This window comes from Bufo bufo, chromosome 10 (genome assembly GCF_905171765.1).
Source record: "Bufo bufo chromosome 10, aBufBuf1.1, whole genome shotgun sequence".
NCBI lineage: Eukaryota > Metazoa > Chordata > Amphibia > Anura > Bufonidae > Bufo > Bufo bufo.
The window spans coordinates 34,034,694-34,056,827 of NC_053398.1; the positions used below are offsets into that span (position 1 = coordinate 34,034,694).

Here is a 22,134-nt window from a genome sequence, read left to right on the forward strand (position 1 = left end):
GGCATACAACAATTTCCCCATAATTAGGAGGGACGACAGCACACCAAGTGACACTTTGGTAGTGACGGGTATTACAACTCCCGTACACTACATCAGCACACAACTGGTACTGAAGGATGGCCGTTTCTCAATAGGACAGTGGGGACTTTCAGTCTTCTTCTCCAGTTGTCTCTCGCTGACCTCATTGTGAGCAACTGAGGACACTGAGGACACTGCAGCCTCGCAGATGGGGAACGTCCTTTTTAATAAAGAGAATCCTGATTCCACCAGATACAAATGGAGATCGGAACGTCTGTCTGAAGCCCAGGCCTAAGTCTGCTGACAGGTCTACTGGGCTTGGAGGAAAGACTTCTAGCAGTTCTAGCTGTGTCTCTCCAAGCAGTCACATCACAGGCTTACTTGTCAGTGCTCATTCTTCCTGCTTTTGATCAGAATTCAGTAACCTAGATTCGAAATAAAAGCTCAGAAATGCATTGACCTATTTTTGACTTTTTCATCATTTACATTTTCTTCGCTCGGGTCAGTCTTACATAATTCTCTGATCTTCAGCACAAGGGTCATTAGTGCATTTTTGACTTGGTTTCAGAAACTTGTTGGGAACTGGCGATGTGGATTTAAAAGAAAATGTGTCATCAGAAAATCCCCTATTATTTAAATCACGTTTTTATGGTTAACATATTTTTTTTTAAAGAATATTGAATGATGATTATTTTTAATTTTCCATGTCAATATCTATATTTAAACAAAAAACAGAAAATACTGCAGTTTCCGCACTGGCCACTAGGCCTAATGATAAGCGTCACTTCTTGGTCTGTACAGATCACTTTACTGCCGTTACCTGCTTATCTATACACAGAGGTGATATCATTACAGGCAGGATTAGAATGACAGATAAGACAGGATCCCCCAATAGGTGATTGTCAGAGTCTGTCCTTGTAAAGTGACTTCTGCACAGGTCAGAGAGCTTAGAAAACTGTCCCATAGAAGTCAATGAGGTCCCCACCTGTCCATTGTGTCCATGGACCATGGGGCTGCCGTAAAGCGATTTTCTTAATGAAGGTCTATGTTCATGTTAAGGAGGTTGTGCCATGAAAAATATTCTACATTTTTCAACTCCCACCTGGATCTAAATACTTTTGTAATTCCATGTAATTAAAAATTTAGCATAGCCACTGAGTTATTCAATAAAATGTATCTGTATAGCGCCACCTGCTGTTGGCTCTTTTCCCTATTTCTTGTCCATCTCACTGAGGTGGTCACACATGCTCAGTTTAAACCTTCTACTGTTAGAAGCTGTGCAGTAACTGGAAAAGAGCTGCAGCAGAAAGGACACGACCCATGAGCTGCCAGGCTGAAATAAATCTTGCAGAACAATTGGAGCAATGAATGGGGAGATATCTGGATTCATGTGAGATACAGGGCTGGTTTTAGCTTTGTTCGAAATATATTGTCATGTACTATATTATGTCCGGTTTAAATTTTTTTATGTCCATCATAGCATAACCTGTTAAAAGAGGAATTCCCATCTCAGTCATTACCCACCCTATGAGGTGGCCTGGGTGGCTGAGCTTGCTATGATGTTTCTGTAACTCCCATAGAAGTGAATGGGAGCTACGCTCACTGTGCTAGGGCTGTTTCCATAACCCTGGTGATCTCTGGCCATCACACTCGACAGTAATTAAAGGGGTTGTCTCACTTCAGCAAATGGCATTTATCATGTAGAGATTGTCCACATTGTCTCCTCTGCTGGCTGGATTCATGTTTCCATCCCATTATGCAGCCCAGCAATTACAAGTGCGGATACATGCGGATCCCATGGCTGGACGGCACATTGTATGGGCAGCAAAAAGCAATAGCTGGTGAATAACCTTCCCAGCAGAACATATCACACATGGACCTGCTGTCATCATTGGGACTACTGTGTGGATAAGTTCACACTCTTACATGTTATGTCACCATAATATCCATATGTGTCAGTTCCCGGTGACATACGTCTCCTGTTATTGATGAAGGTAGGTACAGGATATGTGTACCTTCCTGCAGTGGTCCTAGATACACAATGTATAATGAATGGATGACGTGTATTATGTAGAGAGATTATCAATGATGGATTTAGCTAATGAGCCCTTTTTAATGAGACTTTTTTTTTTTTTTTACCAGCGCTTACTGTCAGATTCATCACCAAACGGTTTATTGGAGATTATGATCCAACCCTAGGTAAGTCTATCTATCTATCTATCTATCTATCTTCTATCAATTATATATCTATCTATTATCTATCTATTATCTATCTATTATCTATCTGCAGCGGGCAGGTCCCGCGCTAGGGGCCTCTTCTACGGTGTTATGTGAGTTTTTGTTGTGACGCCAGTTGCATTTAAGCCACAAGGGACTAAGTCCCCCTATGCAGAAGATGATGGTGGTACCCAGGTGTAGGAATGCCAGAGTGGTATGAGGGCAGCCTATAGTGTCCCTTTAGGTGCGGCTTTGCACTTTTCACGGTGCTCCTACCTGGAAATACGGAACCCCAAGAGTGGTCGTCCGCGGCAGTGATAAATAGGGTTAACAGTTGAGGGATTGGTAGAATAAATTCAGTCCAGACGTGTATTGAAGTAGTTAACAGCTTTACTTACATAAACTTTCATCAGGGAACAATCTTCCAGCATTAATTCTGGCAGGCAAACACATTCAGCTCTGCTACATCTGTACTCTTTCAGCTCTGCTATGCTGGCTGGATTAAATAGGAACTTTTTTCTTTCTGCTGTAGGCTGCAACTTAGCTTTCTGTAGTCTGACTCTGTCTTTCTCTTGATCTGTATCTTTTATCTTTATCTTTCTTTCACTCTCTCTCTTTATCTTTATCCAGAGATTCTTTCCTCCTGGCTTCTGAGGCTCTTTACTTCTTCTCCCTTGTTCCAGCCGACTTGAAGGTACTCTGGCTGGCCTTGGCTAGGCCTGTCCAACAGGGACAAGGGCCTGCTCCTTCCCCTTACTGGGGGTAAGCTAGACTGACTTCTGCAGGGCTCGTCCAACAGGGACAAGGACCTGCTGCTTCCCCATACAGGGGCTACTCTGAACTGCTCCTCACTAACAAACTCCTCCCTCTCTAGAGAGGGCTAGAATAGATAGACAGTTCCACTCTAGGAAAACTAGTTCTGCAATTGTTTCCGCCATCTGCTGGTGAACCAGGTACATTGCATCTGAACATAACATTACATAGAATTGAAATACACATTGTGTAGAATCTGGAAGTAAATACACATGATGACACAGGATCACCCGTAGGAGATAGTGGTGGTGCACAAAGGGTGGTAATGCCACTGTGGGGCGTTACATATCTATCTATCATCTATATATTTTTTACCAGCGCTTACTGTCAGATTCATCACCAAACGTTTTATTGAAGATTATGATCCAACCCTAGGTAAGTCTATTAGTCTATCTATCTATCTATCTATCTATCTATCTATCTATCTATCTATTGTGACACAGTGAGGGGTTGTGTATGGCAAGGCAAGTATTTTCCTCCCAGCATGTGCGGCTGGGCTGGACGTGGCCAAAGAGGCGTGGGAACAACAACCCACTCCACATAAAAGTGTCATTGAGTATGTTTCCCAGATGCAATATCGGATAGAGACAGTGTTGCCTCTTGTTAGGGAGCATATGGAGGAAGCTCAGCAAGCACAAAGTCGGATCTATAATCGGCAGGCCCAGGTCCGGGTCTTTAACCCGGGTGATCGGGTTTTGGTTCTGGTACCGACCGTGGACAGTAAGTTCCTGGCTAGATGGCAGGGGCCCTACGAGGTACTCGAGAAAATTGGAGATGTAAACTACAAGGTAAAACAGTCAGGGCGGCGAAAGCTGGAGTAGGTTTACCATGTGAATTTACTCAAACCGTGGAAAGATAGGGAAACCTGTACAGAAGACAGCCCGCGGCCGGGTTTTCTAGAAGAAGAGGTACCGGCCCCTCTGTCTGATGCAAAAGAGGCGGCTGCCACAGTAAATATTGCTGACAGTCTCTCCTTTAGACAGACTCAGGAGGCCAGGGAGTTCGTTAGTCGGAACACGGGTGTGTTCTTGGACCTCCCTGGACGCACTTCCATAATCCAGCATGACATTGTCACTGAGCCTCAGGCAAAAGTCAGATTAAAACCATACCGGGTACCCGAGGCTCGGCGACAAGCCATCTCAGAGGAAGTGCAGCTAATGCTGCGGCTAGACGTCATCGAGGAGTCAAGTGAGTGGGCCAGTCCTATAGTATTGATACCCAAACCGGATGGGACGTTGCAGTTTTGTAACGACTTTCGAAAACTTAAGGAGGTTTCCAAATTCAATGCGTATCCCATGCCCTGGGTGGATGAGGTCATCGAGAGGTTAGGACAAGCCCGGTATTTTTCTGTTTTGGATCTCACGAAAGTATACTGGAAGGTGCCCTTAACGGAGGCTGCCAAAGAGAAAACTGCCTTCATCACGCCTGAGGGGCTGTATCAATATAAGGTCTTACCCTTTGGTCTCATGGCGCCCCCGCCACTTTTCAGCGACTAATGGACATTGTGCTTCGTCCACATTGTCGGTACACTTCGGCTTACCTGGACGATATTGTCATCCATAGAACCGACTGGGAAAGTCACCTGCCCAAAGTGCAGGCTGTAGTGGACTCCGTTCGGAAAGCTGGCCTAACCGCTAACCCCAAAAAAATGTGCGATAGGGTTAGAAAAGACTAGTGAACAAAATAGAGGTGATACAGAATTGGCCCCGACCTGTCACCACTAGGCAAATAAAGTCCTTCCTGGGAATGGTGGGCTATTACATGAGGTTTGTTCCCCACTTTGCTACTCTAGCTGCGCCCTTGACAGGGCTCTTGAAAGGACGAAAATCAGTGATGGTTCGCTGGGATGATCAGGCGGAAGAGGCTTTTGCGGCTTTAAAGTCGGCCCTGTGTGGGTCACCGGTTTTGGTGACACCCGACTTCATGAGGGAGTTCGTGGTACAAACGGATGGAGGAGCATCCCGTTGTCTTCCTAAGCCGCAAGCTCACCCCAGCCAAATCCAGGTACAGTATAGTGGAGAGAGAGTGCCTGGCTATCAAGTGGGCACTCGAGTCTCTCCGCTACTATTTGTTGGGGAGAAAGTTCAGCTTGGTGACCGACCACTCCCCTCTCAAGTGGGTGAGCCAGGCCAAAGACAGGAATGCCCGGGTCACCAGATGTTTTTTGTCTCTGCAGAACTTTAAGTTCTCGGTAGAACACAGAGCAGGCCGGTTGCAGGGAAATGCTGATGCTCTGTCCCGGGTGCATTGTCTTGCGTGTGTCCACCCCCTCAGGGTTGAACAAAGGGGGAGGGTATGTGACTGTCACGGCGGACGTGCACAGTATAAAAGATAACACACCAACCAGGCTCTGGACGAGAGACAGGGGAAGGGTCACCTCCTTGTTTATCCCTGACCTCTTTCCCTGCACTGCTCAGCCCACAGGCAGACCTTGAAGGTAGGTGTGCTGTGTCCTCCAGCCTGGACTGACAAAAACCCTGAACTCCCTGAGATGGTGAAGTGGGGAGATAGGAGCAGCCTGCTCGCACAGAACCTGGATGGGATAGATGACACCAACAACCAAACAAGAAATGACACTTATCTTCTGAGAGCAGGAACTGACAGCCAACCTTACCTCCAAACTTCCCAGACCAAAATGATCAGTATAATCCGCTCAGAGCACTTAGCTGGAGACCATTTAAACTAATGACTCCACCCAGTGCACCTGATGAGAGGCGGATCCAGCATGGCACCAAAACAAATACTAAACTCGTGCTGCTATCCGGGTCGACCTCTGCACATCGTCAGAGTGGGGCATGACAGTGACACAGTGAGGGGTTGTGTCTGGCAGGTATTTTCCTCCCACCATGTGCAGATGGGCTGGTTTCCAGCCAGGGGAGGTCAAATTCCGGTCAGGGTTTTGGCAGCACTTGGCTGTCCTTAAATAGGCAGCTGGGCTCAGCAGAGAGGTCTCTGTTTTTGGGATCTGAGACTTTGTGCCGTGTTGGAGGGCTGAGAGCCGCATGCTGGGGAAACAGGCCCCCTAAAGCCTGCTGTGGACTACTGAAGGCAGAACTGCCAGCAAGGTGACTTGTGTTATATGAACTTTCCATTGTGTGTGAAAACACCAAGACTGCAAAGTTACGTGCTGTTTTGTGCAATTGCCTCAAGTGTGAATAAACACTAACGTTTTGAGTTAAGAACTTGTATTTTGCCTCTGTACTGCGCCCGCTTACCCTATCTACCAGAGCGAAACCCCACACTATCTATCTATCTACAGTATCTATCTATCTCTACCCATCTACCCGCCTTTCCTTTCTCTCTCACTTCATCCATCGCTGTCCATCCATAGTATACATAAGCCACCATATCATGTGTTGCGTTGCGGCTCTTCAGCAGACATTAGTCACTTTTTACTTCTGATTTGTTTCAAAAGATAGGCACTCATCATCTGGGATCATACTGAACACACAATTTATTCATAAAATCACATTATTCATATCTCTTAAAAAAACTGAATTAAAAAGCTGTAATAAAAATAATTGATACACGTATAATGCAACATGCGGTTAATTGGAAAATCCCCACTTGGTAATATATTACACTTGAAAGGAGGATAAATATTTCACTATCTCCTCTGAATCGTTATGACCTCAATCAGCTAAGATATTTCACCATGGGACGATCTCAATACAGTGCACCGCAATAGGAATAATACCACAATAAAAGATTTCACTGTATACAGTATATTCCCCCAATAAAGTATCTCACTATAGAGCAATTCTGATACACTGCAGGATAGTTCTAATACAATGTATCGCAATGTATATCTTGAGAACCTAATACAGTGTCTTGCAAAAGTATTCACCCCCTTGACTTTTTTCGTATTTTGGTGCCTCACAACCTGGAATTAACATGGATTGTTTGAGGATTTGCATCATTTAATTTACAGAACATGCCCACAACTCTGAAGATGTTTGTTTTGTTTTTTTATTGTGAAGCAAACAACAAATAGGCTAAAATAACAGAAAAAGTCAATGTGCATAACTATTCACCCCCCTAAAGTCAATACTTTGTAGAGCCACCTTGTGTGTCAATCACAGCTCCAAGTCGCTTTGGATAAGTCTCTATGAGCTTGCCACATCTTACTACTGGGATTTTTGCCCATTCCTCCTTGCAAAACTGCTCCAGCTCCTTCAAGTTGCGCTTGTGAACAGCAATCTTTAAGTCTGACCACAGATTTTCTATTGGATTGAGATCTGGACTTTGACTAGGCCATTCCAAAACAGTTACATGTTTCCCCTTAAACCACTCAAGTGTTGCTTTAGCAGTATGTTTGGGGTCATTGTCCTGCTGGAAGGTGAACCTCCGTCCTAACCTCAAATCACGCACAGAGTGGTACAGGTTTTGCTCAAGAATATCCCTGTATTTAGCACCATCCATCTTTCCCTCAACTCTGACCAGTTTCCAAGTCCCCCCAGCATGATGCTGCCATCACCATGTTTCACTGTGGGAATGGTGTTCTTTGGTTGATGTGATGTGATGGGTTTGCGTCAGACATAGCGTTTTCTTTGATGGCCGAAAAGTTAAATTTTAGTCTCATCAGACCAGAGCACCTTCCTCCATACATTTTGGGAGTCTCCCACATGCCTTTTTACAAACTCACAACGTGCTTTTTTGTTTAGCTGAAAGTAATGGCTTTCTTCTGGCCCCCCGCCATAAAGCCCAACTCTATGGAGTGTACGGCTTATTGTCGTCCTATGTACAGATACTCCAGTCTCTGCTGTGGAACTCTGCAGCTCCTCCAGGGTTACCTTAGGTCTCTGTGCTGCCTCTCTGATTAATGCCCTCCTTGCCCGGTCCGTGAGTTTTGGTGGGCGGCCGTCTCTTGGCAGGTTTGCTGTTGTGCCATGTTCTTTTCATGTTATGATAGACTTGATGGTGCTCCTGGGGATCATCAAAGATTTGGATATTTTTTTTATAACCTAACCCTGACTTGTTCTTCTCAGCAACATTGTCCCTTACTTGTTTGGAGAGTTCCTTGGTCTTCATGGCAGTGTTTGGTTAGTGATGCCTCTTGCTTAGGTGTTGCAGCCTCTGGGGCCTTTAAAAAAAAAGGTGTGTATATGTAATGACAGATCCTATGACACTTAGATTGCACACAGGTGACATCATTTCACTAATTATGTGACTTCTGAGGGGGGGTGAATACATACGCCCATGCCAATTTTCTGTTTTCTATTTCTAAACAATAGTTTTATTTATATATTTTTCTTTCACTTCACCAACTTAAAATTATTGTGTTCTGATCCATCACATAAAATTCAGATTAACAAAACATTGAACTTAACGCTGTAATGTAACAAAATACGAAAAAAGTCAAGGGTGTGAATACTTTTGCAAGGCACTTTATATAATTCAATTCACTTAATCCCAGTTGTAGTGAATCCAGCAGCAATGTCCGTTCATATTATTTACCAATTGTGCATATCTATGCAGATTTTATTGGCGTTTTTTCAGATTCTTATGGCTGGTTCGTTCTAAATACCAGTTTGTATTTGGCGGTTATACAGATGCACTTTCGTATTAGTGGTACACATAAATGTACAGAGTATCAATTACTCACAGTTCAGGAGCGGAGGTCAGGAGTCGGCTGTGGCGTCCGACATGAAGCACAGACTGAATGAATCTTACCTCCGTCTCTCCTGCATAGAAAGTGTTGTGGTCGGCGTCCCACGTGTTAGGTAGGAAGACGTCACCTGGTCGGCTGTTTCTCGTCCTGTCCTGGAGAGCCACCTTGAAATACATCTAATAACAATCCGTCCACTTTTTATTTTTACTGATATATTTAATAATAAATAACAATGATAATAAATTATGAATTCTTTCCCTTCCACATATGCCCGAGCAGAACTCATTCCTCAGCCAGCTGCCTATGGGCACAGCTGCCATGTACAGTGATTTTCCACTTGAATAATACTTATTCGTTGCCAGATTCTGCGGGGCTGATTACATTATCATACGCTCAGTCCTTGTCTCTGGCGCTTCTGTGTAATGCCTCCCCCTTGTACTAAACCCTTGTATCTGCTGCTGCATGCGGTGTCCACTCTTCTTTGGGAGTTATTTTAGGGTTGGAAAAACAGCGGAGCACCGGCCACTCAGATGTTTCTGAAATTTCAGCCGCTTCAGACCGGCGCCTACTGTGGTTATTCCCATCTCGACCGTGAAAGGCCAAGACGGGACATCCCCTTTAATAATAAAAATCTGTCCTGGTCACATGGTGGACACATAGGTGCAAGACTGAATATACTGTAACTTCAGGACAGATATCAGAGCTGTGTCTTCTAATGGCCTGTGTGTCCATCTCGTGATCAGGACAGATTTCACATGAAGTGAATAATTAAGGTTTCTATAGGACGACAGCAAGCAAGGCTATTGAAAATTATGAGAATTTGATATAGAAGGTATACTGGAAAATTGCATATCTTTTCATTTTACAAAGAATTTCCTGAAGCCAGATTACTCCTTTAAACCGGACCTGTCACCTCCCATGACATGTCTGTTCTACTTGAATTCCCCGTGTAATAACAGTTCTGGAGCTGCTTTTCTTATGACTCTATGTTGTGCCTTCCTTCTGTTATTCCTGCTAGAAGTTATGAATAAATTACTAGTAGTTTGCAATATAGGTCCAGATGGGTGTTACCAGTTGAATCTCTCACTAGCACTTTAGAGAGAAATTTAGACTCACGTATGCACTGCAGGTTGTATTCCTAGGCTGGGATCACATGTCGAATGTACGACTTGCGATCCCGGAAGTATCGGTTGAAAGGGATTGTGCGGCATCTCGAATGATCCTTTTAACCACCTGTTTTGCCTGAGTCGAGCTGCTTTAGCTGCTCATATCTCCTGATTGGTAGCAGCTACAGACACGGGCCTGCTCCAGGCTTTCATACAAGACCATTAGCAGAAGTTCACCAGGAGATATCACTGTTAGAAATCGAGTTATGAATAAATGCGGTAAAGCCTGCTTTGACTTTCACTTTCAGCTGCATTCACTGCATCCTGATTTCTAACAGCTATATCTTCCCATGTAGTGAAGATATTGCTGTCATTCTAGTATTGTTTGAAAGCTTGGAATGCCAGCTTTCAAACAATACAAATATATTCAGCTGCTACCAATCCAGAGATATGAGCAGCAAAAGCAGCTGCTTCCCCCCTCCCCCTTTCAGTCTGGAGGAGGAGGGGAAGGAGTTTCCGAGCTGACAGCCTGCAGGAGGAATTGAAAAATAGTAAAAATATAGAGAAATGTGGCATTATCATCAGTGTACTGACCCACATAATAACGTTATGTTATTTATGCCACACAGTGAACGCCATGAATAATTTCCACAAAATAATGTAGAAATTGCAGGTTTTTTTTATCTTTCCCCTAAAATGAATTAGTAAAAGTTATTTAATGCACTACATATACCCCACAATGGTTTCTAAAAAAAAAAAAAATACAACTCATCTTGCGAAATAAAATAAAAAATTAAAAGGAAAAAGTTGTGACTACTGGAACACAAAGGTAAACATGTAATTGGTCCCTAGGGCTAAAATTAATTTTGTCACTAAGGGGTTAACAATGCAATTGTGTCCCCTGAGTTGTGCGCCAGCAAGACTTATTGCAGACACACATTCAAAATCTACAGTTAAAAAATTGACATTATTGGAAGGGTTTTTCCAATTTTAATGTGACTGTGAGGAGGTTAAACCCTAAGGCCTTTCACACGAGCGTGACGGATCATTTTGCAAGCAAGCAGTCAGTTTTGTCTGCAATTGCGTTCAGTTGTTCAGTCTTTTCCGCGCGGGTGCAATGCGTTTTTGACGCACGTGATAAAAAACGGAAGGTTTACAAACAACATCTCTTAGCAACCATCAGTGGAAAACGTAGCCCCATTCACTTCTATGGGGCCAGGGCTGCGTAAAAAAAAAGCAGAATATAGAGCATGCTGCGTTTTTCACGCAACGAAGAACTGATGCATGAAAAAAAAACGCTCATGTGCACAGACCCACTGAAATGAATGGGTCAGGATTCAGTGCGGGTGCTATGCTATTTGTGTGAAAGAGGCCTAAATCAGAAAAGATTGAGAGCTGACCTTTATGTATTAGGTCGGGTTCACATCAGGTGAAGCCTCCATTTGATGTATAGAAAAAAAAGATACAAAAATGCATCATACCACGTTCTTGTATCCTGCAGAGTCTGGTACAAAAAACATATACGTTTTTTTTTTGCAATGGTAAAAAAAAAAGTATACTTTTATTTTTATTTTTTACAATGGAGCTCTATGGTGAATGGATGCCACTGTTTGGCATCAGTCTTAGGCTGGGTTCACACGGGCGTTGCGTGAAAAGGTGCGGGTGCGTTGCAGGAACATGCGCGATTTTTCCGCGCGAGTGCAAAACATTGTAATGCGTTTTGCACGCGCGTGAGAAAAATCGGCATGTTTGGTACCCAAACCCGAACTTCTTCACAGAAGTTCGGGTTAGGGATCGAGGTTGTGTAGATTGTATTATTTTCCCTTATAACATGGTTATAAGGGAAAATAATAGCATTATTAATACAGGATGCAAAGTACAATAGCGCTGGAGGGGTTAAAAAAATAATAATAATATTTAAACTCACCTTAATCCACTTGCTCGTGCAGCCGGCATCTCTTCTGTCTTCTTCTTCGCTGTGTACAGGAAAAGGACCTGTGGTGACGTCACTCCGGTCATCACATGGTCCATCACATGATCCATCGCCATGGTAAAAGATCATGTGATGGACCATGTGATGACTGGAGTACCGTCACCACAGGTCCTTTTCCTGTACACAGCAAAGAAGAAGACAGAAGAGATGCCGGGCTGCGCGAGCAAGTGGATTAAGGTGAGTTAAATTATTTATTTATTTATTTTAACCCCTCCAGCGCTATTGTACTTATTTTCCCTTATAACCATGTTATAAGGGAAAATAATAATGATCGGGTCTCCATCCCGATCGTCTCCTAGCAACCGTGCGTGAAAATCGCACCACATCCGCACTTGCTTGTGGATGCTTGCGATTTTCACTCAGCCCCATTCACTTCTATGGGGCCTGCGTTGCGTGATAAACGCACAATATAGAGCATGCTGCGATTTTCACGCAACGCATGAGTGATGCGTGAAAATCACAGCTCATGTGCACAGCCCCATAAAAATGAATGGGTCCGGATTCAGTGCGGGTGCAATGCGTTCACCTCCCGCATTGCACCCGCGCAGAAATCTCGCTCGTGTGAACTCAGCCTTAGGCATCCGTTTAACATATATGTTTTTTGTATACGTCAAACGGATGGGAAAAACGTGATGTGAACCCAGCCTTATACATATGTTATGGGCTGTATATATGAATTCTCCTCCGTGGTGCTGCTCATGTATCAGTTTCTGTTGCAGGATTAAGGCCTCATGCACACAAACGTATTTTCTTTCTGTGTCCATTCCGGTTTTTTTTGCGGACCGTATGCAGAACCGTTCATTTTATAGTTACTCCGTGTTCAGTCCGTTTCCGTATGTCCGTATTTCCGTTCCGCAAAAAAATAGAACATGTCCTATTATTGTCCGCATTATGGACAAGGATAGTACTGTTCTATTAGGGGTCAGCTGTTCGGTTCCACAAAATACCATGTACACCTTTGGGTGCAATTTTTTTTTATTAAATCACGGAAAAAAAATAAAAATAAAACATCCTGCACGATATGATAATGAATGTTGCGGATGTACATGGCTACATTTAAACAGTCACAGAAAATAATGCACTATAATAATAGCTGCAAGCATAACATATGGACTAAGCCCTCACTCTATTGATAAAAATCTGAGACACTTGGTCAATACATTTTGATCAAAACACATCTAAGCCCACCTACCAAGCGACAAGGTGGTCTCAGTTCAGGCGGGTCCTACGCTAAACCTGCCTATGCCGTTATGCATTTATGTTCAGGATTTATTTCAATTGGCCTTTTTTTAAAATGTTGAGCCCCTTTCTCTGTACAGCCTTGAGTTTCGGTAGTAGCATGCTCTGAATTTTTGCTCTGTTCCGTCATGCACCTCAGCTGACGGCTCCTTTTCTCTGATCTCAGGTCTTATAAACACTCATTATAGCTTAATTTTTATCTTACTGGTAAGAATGTGGCTTGAATAAGGGTTTATGACCTTTTAGTAATTTAGAGATAAGGTTTATTAGATGACCGACACAAAGGGAAAGTGAAAGTACGATTTAGGCCTCCTACACACAACCGTTGTTTTGGTCCGTATCCCATCTGCAGTATTTGCGGCTTGGATGAGGACCCATTTACTTCAATGGGGCCGTAAAAGATGCGGACAGCACTCCGTGTGCTGTCTGCATCCGTTGCTCCGTTCCGTGGTCCGCCCAAAAAAATATAACCTGTCCTATTCTTGTCCGTTTTTCGGACAAGAATAGGCAGTTGTATCAATGGCTGTCCGTGCTGTTCCGCAAATTGTGGACGCCATCCGTGTTTTGCGGATCCGCAATTTGCGGACCGCAAAACACACAACTGTCTTGTGCATGAGGCCTTATACAGCTAGAAAAACAGTTAACCCTTTGTGACAGAACGGCTGAATATCTTTAATAAAGACTAATTGAAAAGAATGATATTAAGCCCAAAATGAGTAAAATGCAATCATAAAACAAATTGCCCACGAAGGTGTACATAGCCTGGATACAGTATATCCACCTATATTGTCTGTAGCTTTAAATAGGTTAATTAGAAATAAATGGCTGCTTTCCTTCAGAAACAGCGCTACAACTGTATACAGGCCGTGTGTGGTATTGCAGCTCAGGCCAATTCACTTCAGTGGAGCTGAGCTGCAATACTGGATACAACTATGAACATGGGTGGCACTGTTTCTGGAAGAAATCCTTTAATCCTAGTAATAACTGACAGCATTTGGCTGACTCCAATTATTATTGCACAACCCAAGGATATGTAATATACAACTAACCAGCACCCACCAGGGAAAGCAGATGGTGAGTAGTCTGTGACATGAGTCACTGTATAGTCCATGGAGGAAGAATTTGTTTGTTGGATTTATTTCCATATATTCATAATGTTTTATATGTTGTAAGTGGCTCCTCTGACACAACATTGTGTTTTATGTTGTAGTTGTTGTTGTTGTTGTTGTTGCTTCCCCTCCGGCCATATATTGAATGAAATGCTATGCCTGTTGGACTAAGGCCAGGTTCACATCACCGTTTATTTTTCTGTTCGTCCGACCCTTCAGAAAAACAGAAAAATAAAGAAAAAAACGAATCCTGTATTTTAAGCATCTGTTATGCTCAGTAATACACATTTTGCATCCGGTCGAGCCATTTCCATCAGATCCGTTATTTTAGACGGAAAAAAAAGTCCTGCGTGAATTTCTGCAACTGGAAATCAGTTTCCATTGATCTGAATGGTCCTTGCAGAAATCCATGTGCTTTCTGCCTAAACAACCCCATCCTCTTGCACACGAATGTTGTGCCTCCGTTCCGTGCATTGGGGACCGCAATTTGCGGTCCCCAATGCACGGGCAACGTCCGTGCGGCTGCCGGGACGGATCGATACCCATTCAACTTGAATAGGTCTTTATAATAGGTTTTTCTTATTTTCCTCCTCAAAAACCTAGGTGCGTCTTATGGGCCGGTGCATCTTATAGGGCGAAAAATACAGCCTTCTACATTAAAGTCAAGAACCTTAACCACTGGGCTATAGAGCTTCATGTTAACCTGCTGTACATATATTATGGCTAAAAACCTCAGTAGTAGTTTTCCACATATTATGCATTCATATATATCAGAAGTATATATATATATACTGTATATATATTTACACAAAAAATATATATAAAAATGTACTTCTGCTGTATAGGAATACCTAATACATGAGAAAGTACTATGAGGTTTTTCTAGCCTGGCTTGGCATTGAGCTTCATAGCTCATAGGTTAAGGTTCTTTCCTCTAATGTTGAAGGCTGTGAGTTCGAATCCTGTGTTGCACCTGTAAGTTAAAGGGGTAGTCTCACTTCAGCAAATGGCATTTATCATGTAGAGCCACTTACTAATGTTCTGTGATTGTCCATGTTGCCTCCTTTGCTGGCTGGATTCATTTTTCCCTCACATCATACACTGCTTGTTTCCATGGTTACGACCCCCCTGCAATCCAGCAGCAGAGGCCGTGCTTGCACTCTATAGGAAAAAGCATCAGCCTCTCTGATGGCCGGGATTGTGGGACCGCACATAGGCTAGAGCTTTTTCCTACAGTGTGCAAGGACGACCTCCATTGATGGATTGCAGGGTGGTCGTAACCATGGAAACGAACAGTGTATAATGTGATGGAAAAATGAATCCAGCCAGCAAAGGAGGCAACATGGACAATCCCAGTACATTAGTAAGTGGCTCTACATGATAAATGCCATTTGCTGAAGTGAGACTACCCCTTTAACTTACAGGTGCAACACAATTTAGGCAAGTCAGATTTTGGCAGAGAACAGCCTCTTAGAGACCTATAGCTGCACTGTAGGACTGGCAAGAGCAGACACTCACTTCGGTGTAACCCAATGTGGTGGAACATTTGGCCCTGGTTTTAACGACTGCACTGAAGAAACCGAACTAACGCCTCGTCCAAATTTCCGTGTCAGTGACACGTGAAAAAAAAGCCTACGTTTCATCTGTGAAGGATCCGTAGTTGGTCCATGTGTCTGTCTTTACCATCCGTGTGTCATCCGTAATTCACTGATGTTGCTCAGATGAAAATTTATTTCCAAAGAATCTCCTATAAGTCTTAAGTGGGAAACGGACGCACCACGGATGCCATCCGTGTTGTGTCCGTGATTCTCACGGACCCTTAGACTTCAATGGGCGTGCTTGCCCCGCATCATGGATCAAAGCAGTCCATGTCTCCGTGATTTTTTTTTTACTGAAATACGAACAGACACATTTAAATCAATGGGTACGTGTGCTGTCCGTGGAAAATGCGGACAGCACACGTCAGTGAAAAACGGAAATGTGGACAAGGCCTAAGTAAGACCCCATTCACAAGAGTGAGTTTTCCGTGCTGGTGCGATGCATGATGTGAACGCTCTGAATTCTGACCTATTCATTTCAATGGCTCTGTGCTCAGACCCACGCATCATTTCTGCCTTGTGTGAGAATCGCAGCATGTTCTATAGTCTGCGTTTTTCACGCAGCCCTGGCCCTATAGAAGTGAATGGGGCTTCAGTAAAAAACGCAGATGTAATCCAGATGCAGTCCGGGTGCAATGTGTTTTTCACTGATGGTAGGGGCTTATGCACACGAACGTGCAGTGTTTTGCGGTCTGCAAATTGTGGATCCGCAAAACACGGATGCCGCCCGTGTGCCTTTCACAATAGGCATTATAGAAATGCCTATTCTTGTCCGCAAAACGGACTAGAATAGGACATGATCTATCATTTTTGCGGGGCCAACGGAGCAACGGATCTTTTGCGGCCCCATTGAAGTGATTAAGTCCACATCCGATGCGGTTCTGATGCGGAACCAAACCACGTTTGTGTGAATGCACCCTTACTAGGAGATGTTTGTAATTCTTCAGTTTTTTTTCAGCCGTGTAATAAAACGCATTAAAACTGATTGCAACCGTGTGGAAAAAACTGAAACACTGAACGCAATTGCAAACAAAACTGACTGAACTCGCTTACGAAATGGTGTGAGTTTCTCTGAACGCATCCTGACACAATCCGTATCGTTCGTGTGAAAGAGGCCTAATACAGACTATGATGAAGTGAATCAAACCCTGCGTCTGTGACCATCTCTGATTTATGTAAAACCGTATCTTACAAGCGGCATCTCGGACACTGCAGGGAGATCTCTATGCAGCGCATGCTGGGAGTTGTGGTTTTGCACAGGTTGCACACCACTGGCGTACGGTCTTACATACGTGTCTAGTGATGCCAAGTATGACAGAAGCAAATGTATATATTTAGACAAACATTATATATTTTTTTGACATTTGGGATATTTGCTGTTTTCACAGAAATGATTTACAGGCACACGGCTGCCATAGACGGAGAGTTTGTCCATTTTGAAATCCTGGATACTGCCGGTCAGGTAGGATCTATTTTCCACCATGTATTTCTAGACCTGATTTATGGAAATATTTCAAAGGATACGTAAATTCTTGCTTTATTGCATTAAAAGGTGAAACATGAGTGCTAATAGTTTGTATTAAAAATATAGGGGGTCATTTATCAAACTGGTGTAGAGTAGAACTGGCTTACCGTATTGTTCGCCCCATAAGGCACAGTTCCCCCCCCCCCGTCTTATGGGGCGAATACTAATGAAATGCATTTTGGAAGTGCTTCATTAGTACCGGAGGACGGGAAGTGGTGAAGGATCTGTACTCACCTCCGCTCAGCTGTCTGGTGTAAAGGGCTGCGCACCATGTGACCTCACTGTGCGCAGCCTTCACAGCTGACAGCCGAGAACCAGGAAGAAGAGAGAGAGCGCTGGTGGTGAGGAGCGGCGTCCAGGAGCAGGAGAGGTGAGTTATTTTATTTGCGCTGATGGCTGACATGGGGGGGGGGGTATGATGGCTGACAATGGGGGGCTGATGGCTGACAATGGGGGGCTGATGGCTGACAATGGGGGGCTGATGGCTGACATGGGGGGCTGATGGCTGACATGGGGGGCATGACGGCTGACATGGGGGGGGTATGATGGCTGACATGGGGGCTGATGGCTGACATGGGGGGCTGATGGCTGACATGGGGGGCATGATGGGGCATGACGGCTGACATGGGGGGCTGATGGCTGACATGGGGGGCATGACGGCTGACATGGGGGGCTGATGGCTGACATGGGGGGCTGATGGCTGACATGGGGGGCATGATGGGGCATGACGGCTGACATGGGGGGCTGATGGCTGACATGGGGGGCATGACGGCTGACATGGGGGGCTGATGGCTGACATGGGGGCTGATGGCTGACATGGGGGGCTGATGGCTGACATGGGGGCTGATGGCTGACATGGGGGGCTGATGGCTGACATGGGGGGCATGATGGGGCATGACGGCTGACATGGGGGGCTGATGGCTGACATGGGGGGCTGATGGCTGACAATGGGGGCTGATGGCTGACATGGGGGGCTGATGGCTGACATGGGGGGCATGACGGCTGACATGGGGGGGGGGTATGATGGCTGACATGGGGGCTGATGGCTGACATGGGGGGCTGATGGCTGACATGGGGGGCATGATGGGGCATGACGGCTGACATGGGGGGCTGATGGCTGACATGGGGGGCATGACGGCTGACATGGGGGGCTGATGGCTGACATGGGGGGCTGATGGCTGACATGGGGGCTGATGGCTGACATGGGGGGCTGATGGCTGACATGGGGGCTGATGGCTGACATGGGGGGCATGACGGCTGACATGGGGGGCATGACGGCTGACATGGGGGGCATGACGGCTGACATGGGGGGCATGACGGCTGACATGGGGGCATGATGGCTGACATGGGGGCATGATGGCTAACAAAACAAAGTGGACGTGACACGCGGGCGGGGAGAAGGGTGGGCTCTCAGGCAGGTCTCATTGAGTCTAGTCTGACTTTTTTTTGTCATGTATTCCCTTCCTTCTTCACTTTTTGCTAAACTACAGGCAGTAGGTAGGGGCAGGTGGAAGGGAGTCATCAGTTCCCCTGAATTACTCATGGCTTTGTTAAAGGGGTTGTCCCACGAAAAATATTCTACCGTTTTCAAACCAGCACCTGGATCTGAATACTTTTGTAATTGCATGTAATTAAAAAATTTTAGGCAATAGCCTAAAAGTTTATCTTGGCGCCATCTAGTGGTAATATACGTATATAAGTAATATACGTTTCTAATACCTAAATGAATGCAATGTTCTGCTGGCAACGTGCATGTGGGTCACCCTGCTGGCAGAATTGTTATTGGGGGCACGTAGCTGGCAGTGTTGCTGTGTGTACCTATAGGCGGGGTTCAGTTTGAAAAATTTCTGCAGCGCACAAAACCTTTAAAGTCTCCCTGAACTGGATTCTTAAAAGCAGACAAGAATAGCTCTGTGTAATTGTGCGTAATTATCATCTCAGCTCTGACAAAGCACTGTCCTATGGTAATAGCAGTTTAGAAGTCTGAGTTTCGTTTTCTGTCTGAATGGAGACGAAAGCTGCAAAAATAACCATGATTAGGCATTTAATGGTTGGCATGCAATACTTCATTGCTCCTCTAGTGGGTGCTGATTGCTAAGGCCCAGCTGAAATTGAAAAAGAGGTTGTCTAGATGAGGGAACCCCTTTAGAATTGTGCTCTACCCAAAAGTGCCCTCCTTTGAATTCTCATATACTTGAAATTTAAAGGGGTTTTCCCATCTGGACATTTATGGCATATCTACAGGATATGTCATAAATGTCTAATAGGTGCAGGCCCCACCTCTGAGAACAGGGACCTGTCTTATGCCACTTGAAATGGAGAGGTGACCACACATGTGCTGTTTGCTCCATTCAGTTCCAAAAATACCTGGGCGGTCACCACTCCCTTCATGGTGGCATGAGACAGGTCCTTGTTCAAGATTTAGAGGAAAGTCCCAGAAGTGGGACCTGCACCTATTGGACTTTTATGGCATATTCACACAGGAATGCACCACCTCCTTTGAAGTCCATTTCACAGGACAATCCCCCACCCCAAAATAATCTGCATGGTTGGAAGATATGCATTAGATTTGAGGAGGAGTGATATATTCGTTCTAAGAAATTAGATGATTTCTCATGCTTGAATGGCTAACAATTAACAAACCATTTATTTTTTTATTTTTTAAAGGAGGAAGACTCCCTTCAGATTGAAGAAAAAATCAAATGGGGCGATAGTTTTGCAGTGGTGTATTCGGTGACAGATCGCTGCAGCTTTGATGAAGTCATGAGATTATGCTTCTTGATTAACCACATTCACTCAGCCAGCAAGAAAGGAGCAGCGGAGCAGCCCCCAATAGTCATTGTCGGCAATAAGAAAGACCTCCAGTACGACCGCATGGTGTCCACAGACGATGGAGAAAAACTCTCAAAGGCCTTGAAGTGTCTATGGTATGAAATCTCCACCAGAGACAGCTATGAAGAAACAGCTATGGCCTTCAATACACTTTACTATGAACTGCTGAGACAAGGGAACCTTTCTCCGGGGACTTACAAGAAAAGGAATGTATCCAAGTTGATGGAAAAGATTCCAAAGATTTATGCCAATTCAACTCTAAATGCAAATGGTCGAAGTTTAAGTTTCAATTCTTTTCGGGATTATATTCCAGAGTGAAAAACACTCATTGGGAAAGCTATGAAGAGTAGATGATGAGATGATGAGCACAACTCTTGAGTATCCTAGGATTAGGAGATGTCTTCACTAGTGAGGTGTAGTCTATAGGTCAATAGACATGTTTGCCACAAAACACCAAAATACTGGACCACTTTATGACACTAGTTTGGCAAGTATTCCCAGATGTTTAGTAGTTATACACCAGTGGGATTTATTTCAATCTCATCCTCGATACGTCAAGTGTTATGTATTTTAAGGAGAAGTAGAAGATCTTTTTTTGCCAAGTTACAAGAGAAGTTAAAGGACATCTGTCAGAAGATTTGTACCTATGACACTGGCTGACCTGTTACATGTGCACTTGGCAGCTGAAGGCATCTGTGTTGGTCCCATGGTCATATGTGCCCACATTGCTGAGAAAAATTCTGTTTTAGTACATGCAAATTAGCCTATAGGAGCAACGGGGGCGTTGCTGTTACACCTAAAGGCTCTGCTCTCTCTGTAGCTGCCACGTTCCCTGCAATTTGATTGACAAGACCAAGCATGATGAACTGCCTGGCCCTGTCAATCTAAGTGGAGAGGGCATGGCAGTTACAGAGAGAGAAGGGACAGAGAGCGTCTTTATGAGGACAAGTACTGTAATTTTAAGCTTGGGTAACATGAAGGTGCAGGAAGAAAATATTGAAAGAAGCCCACGTTTTTCATACAGATCTTCTGGAAGTTTTCCTTCATATCTAACAGCATGAGAACTGAGGTCATTTATCAAGAAATCGTGGACAGGAAAGAAATAATGTAACAAATACAGATGTTAATAGTTGTATAAAATATTGTACATAAGATTTGTATAAGAGTATTCTGTACTTGTGAGACAAGGGAGACATGTTATTACTGATGGCCTATCCGTCAATAACAGAACCCTGGAATACCCCTTTTAAAAGAGCTATCCAGGATTAAAAAAACATGGCTGCTGTCTTCCAAAATCATCACCAAACCCATCCACCTTTTGTGGTATTGCGGTCCATTTTCCTCAATGGAGCAGAGTAGCAATACCAAACAAGTCAAATACTGGACCGGAGTTTAAGTGTCGGTCCAGGTTTTGGCAGCACCTGGCTGTCCTTAAATAGGCAGCTGGGCTCAGCAGAGGATGTCTCTGTATTTGGGATTTGAGACTTTGTGCCGTGCTGGAGGGCTGAGAGCCGCACGCTGGGGAAACAGGCCCCCTAAAGCCTGCTGTGGACTACTGGAGGCAGAACTGCCAGCAAGGTGACTTGTGTTATATGAACTTTCCATTGTGTGTGAATTAACACCAAGACTGCAAAGTTACGTGCTGTTTTGTGAAATTGCCTCCAGTGTGAATAAACACTGACATTTGAGTTAACAACTTGTATTTTGCCTCTGTACTGAGCCCGCTTACCCTATGTACCAGAGCGGAACCGCACAATATACAGTTAGGTCCATAAATATTGGGACATTGACACAATTTATTTTTGGCTCTATACACCAACACAATGGATTTGAAATGAAACGAACAAGATGTGCTTTAACTGCAGACTATCAGCTTTAATTTGAGGGTATTTACATCCAAATCAGGTGAACGGTGTAGGAATTACAACAGTTTGCATATGTGCCTCCCACTTGTTAAGGGACCAAAAGTAATGGGACAGAATAATAATCATAAATCAAACTTTCACTTTTTAATAATTGGTTGCAAATCCTTTGCAGTCAATAACAGCCTGAAGTCTGGAACGCATAGACATC

The 22,134-nt window shown here is 44.2% G+C and overlaps 1 protein-coding gene across 2 annotated transcripts in view; it reads left to right on the forward strand.

The window, feature by feature from the left end:
* The window catches only part of LOC120980430 (ras-related and estrogen-regulated growth inhibitor-like), a 66,659-nt gene extending 45,229 nt beyond the window's left edge, over window positions 1-21,430 (forward strand). The window contains exons 2-4 of one of the 2 annotated variants that reach the window (XM_040409538.1): window positions 2,161-2,217; window positions 17,093-17,166; window positions 19,897-21,430. In XM_040409538.1, the coding sequence (XP_040265472.1) occupies window positions 2,161-2,217; window positions 17,093-17,166; window positions 19,897-20,379 (614 nt within the window). In that variant the 3' untranslated portion in view covers window positions 20,380-21,430. The remainder of the gene's footprint in view (window positions 1-2,160; window positions 2,218-17,092; window positions 17,167-19,896) is intronic. The other variant, XM_040409539.1, reaches the window with a different exon arrangement.
* The last annotated feature ends 704 nt before the right edge of the window (window positions 21,431-22,134 follow it).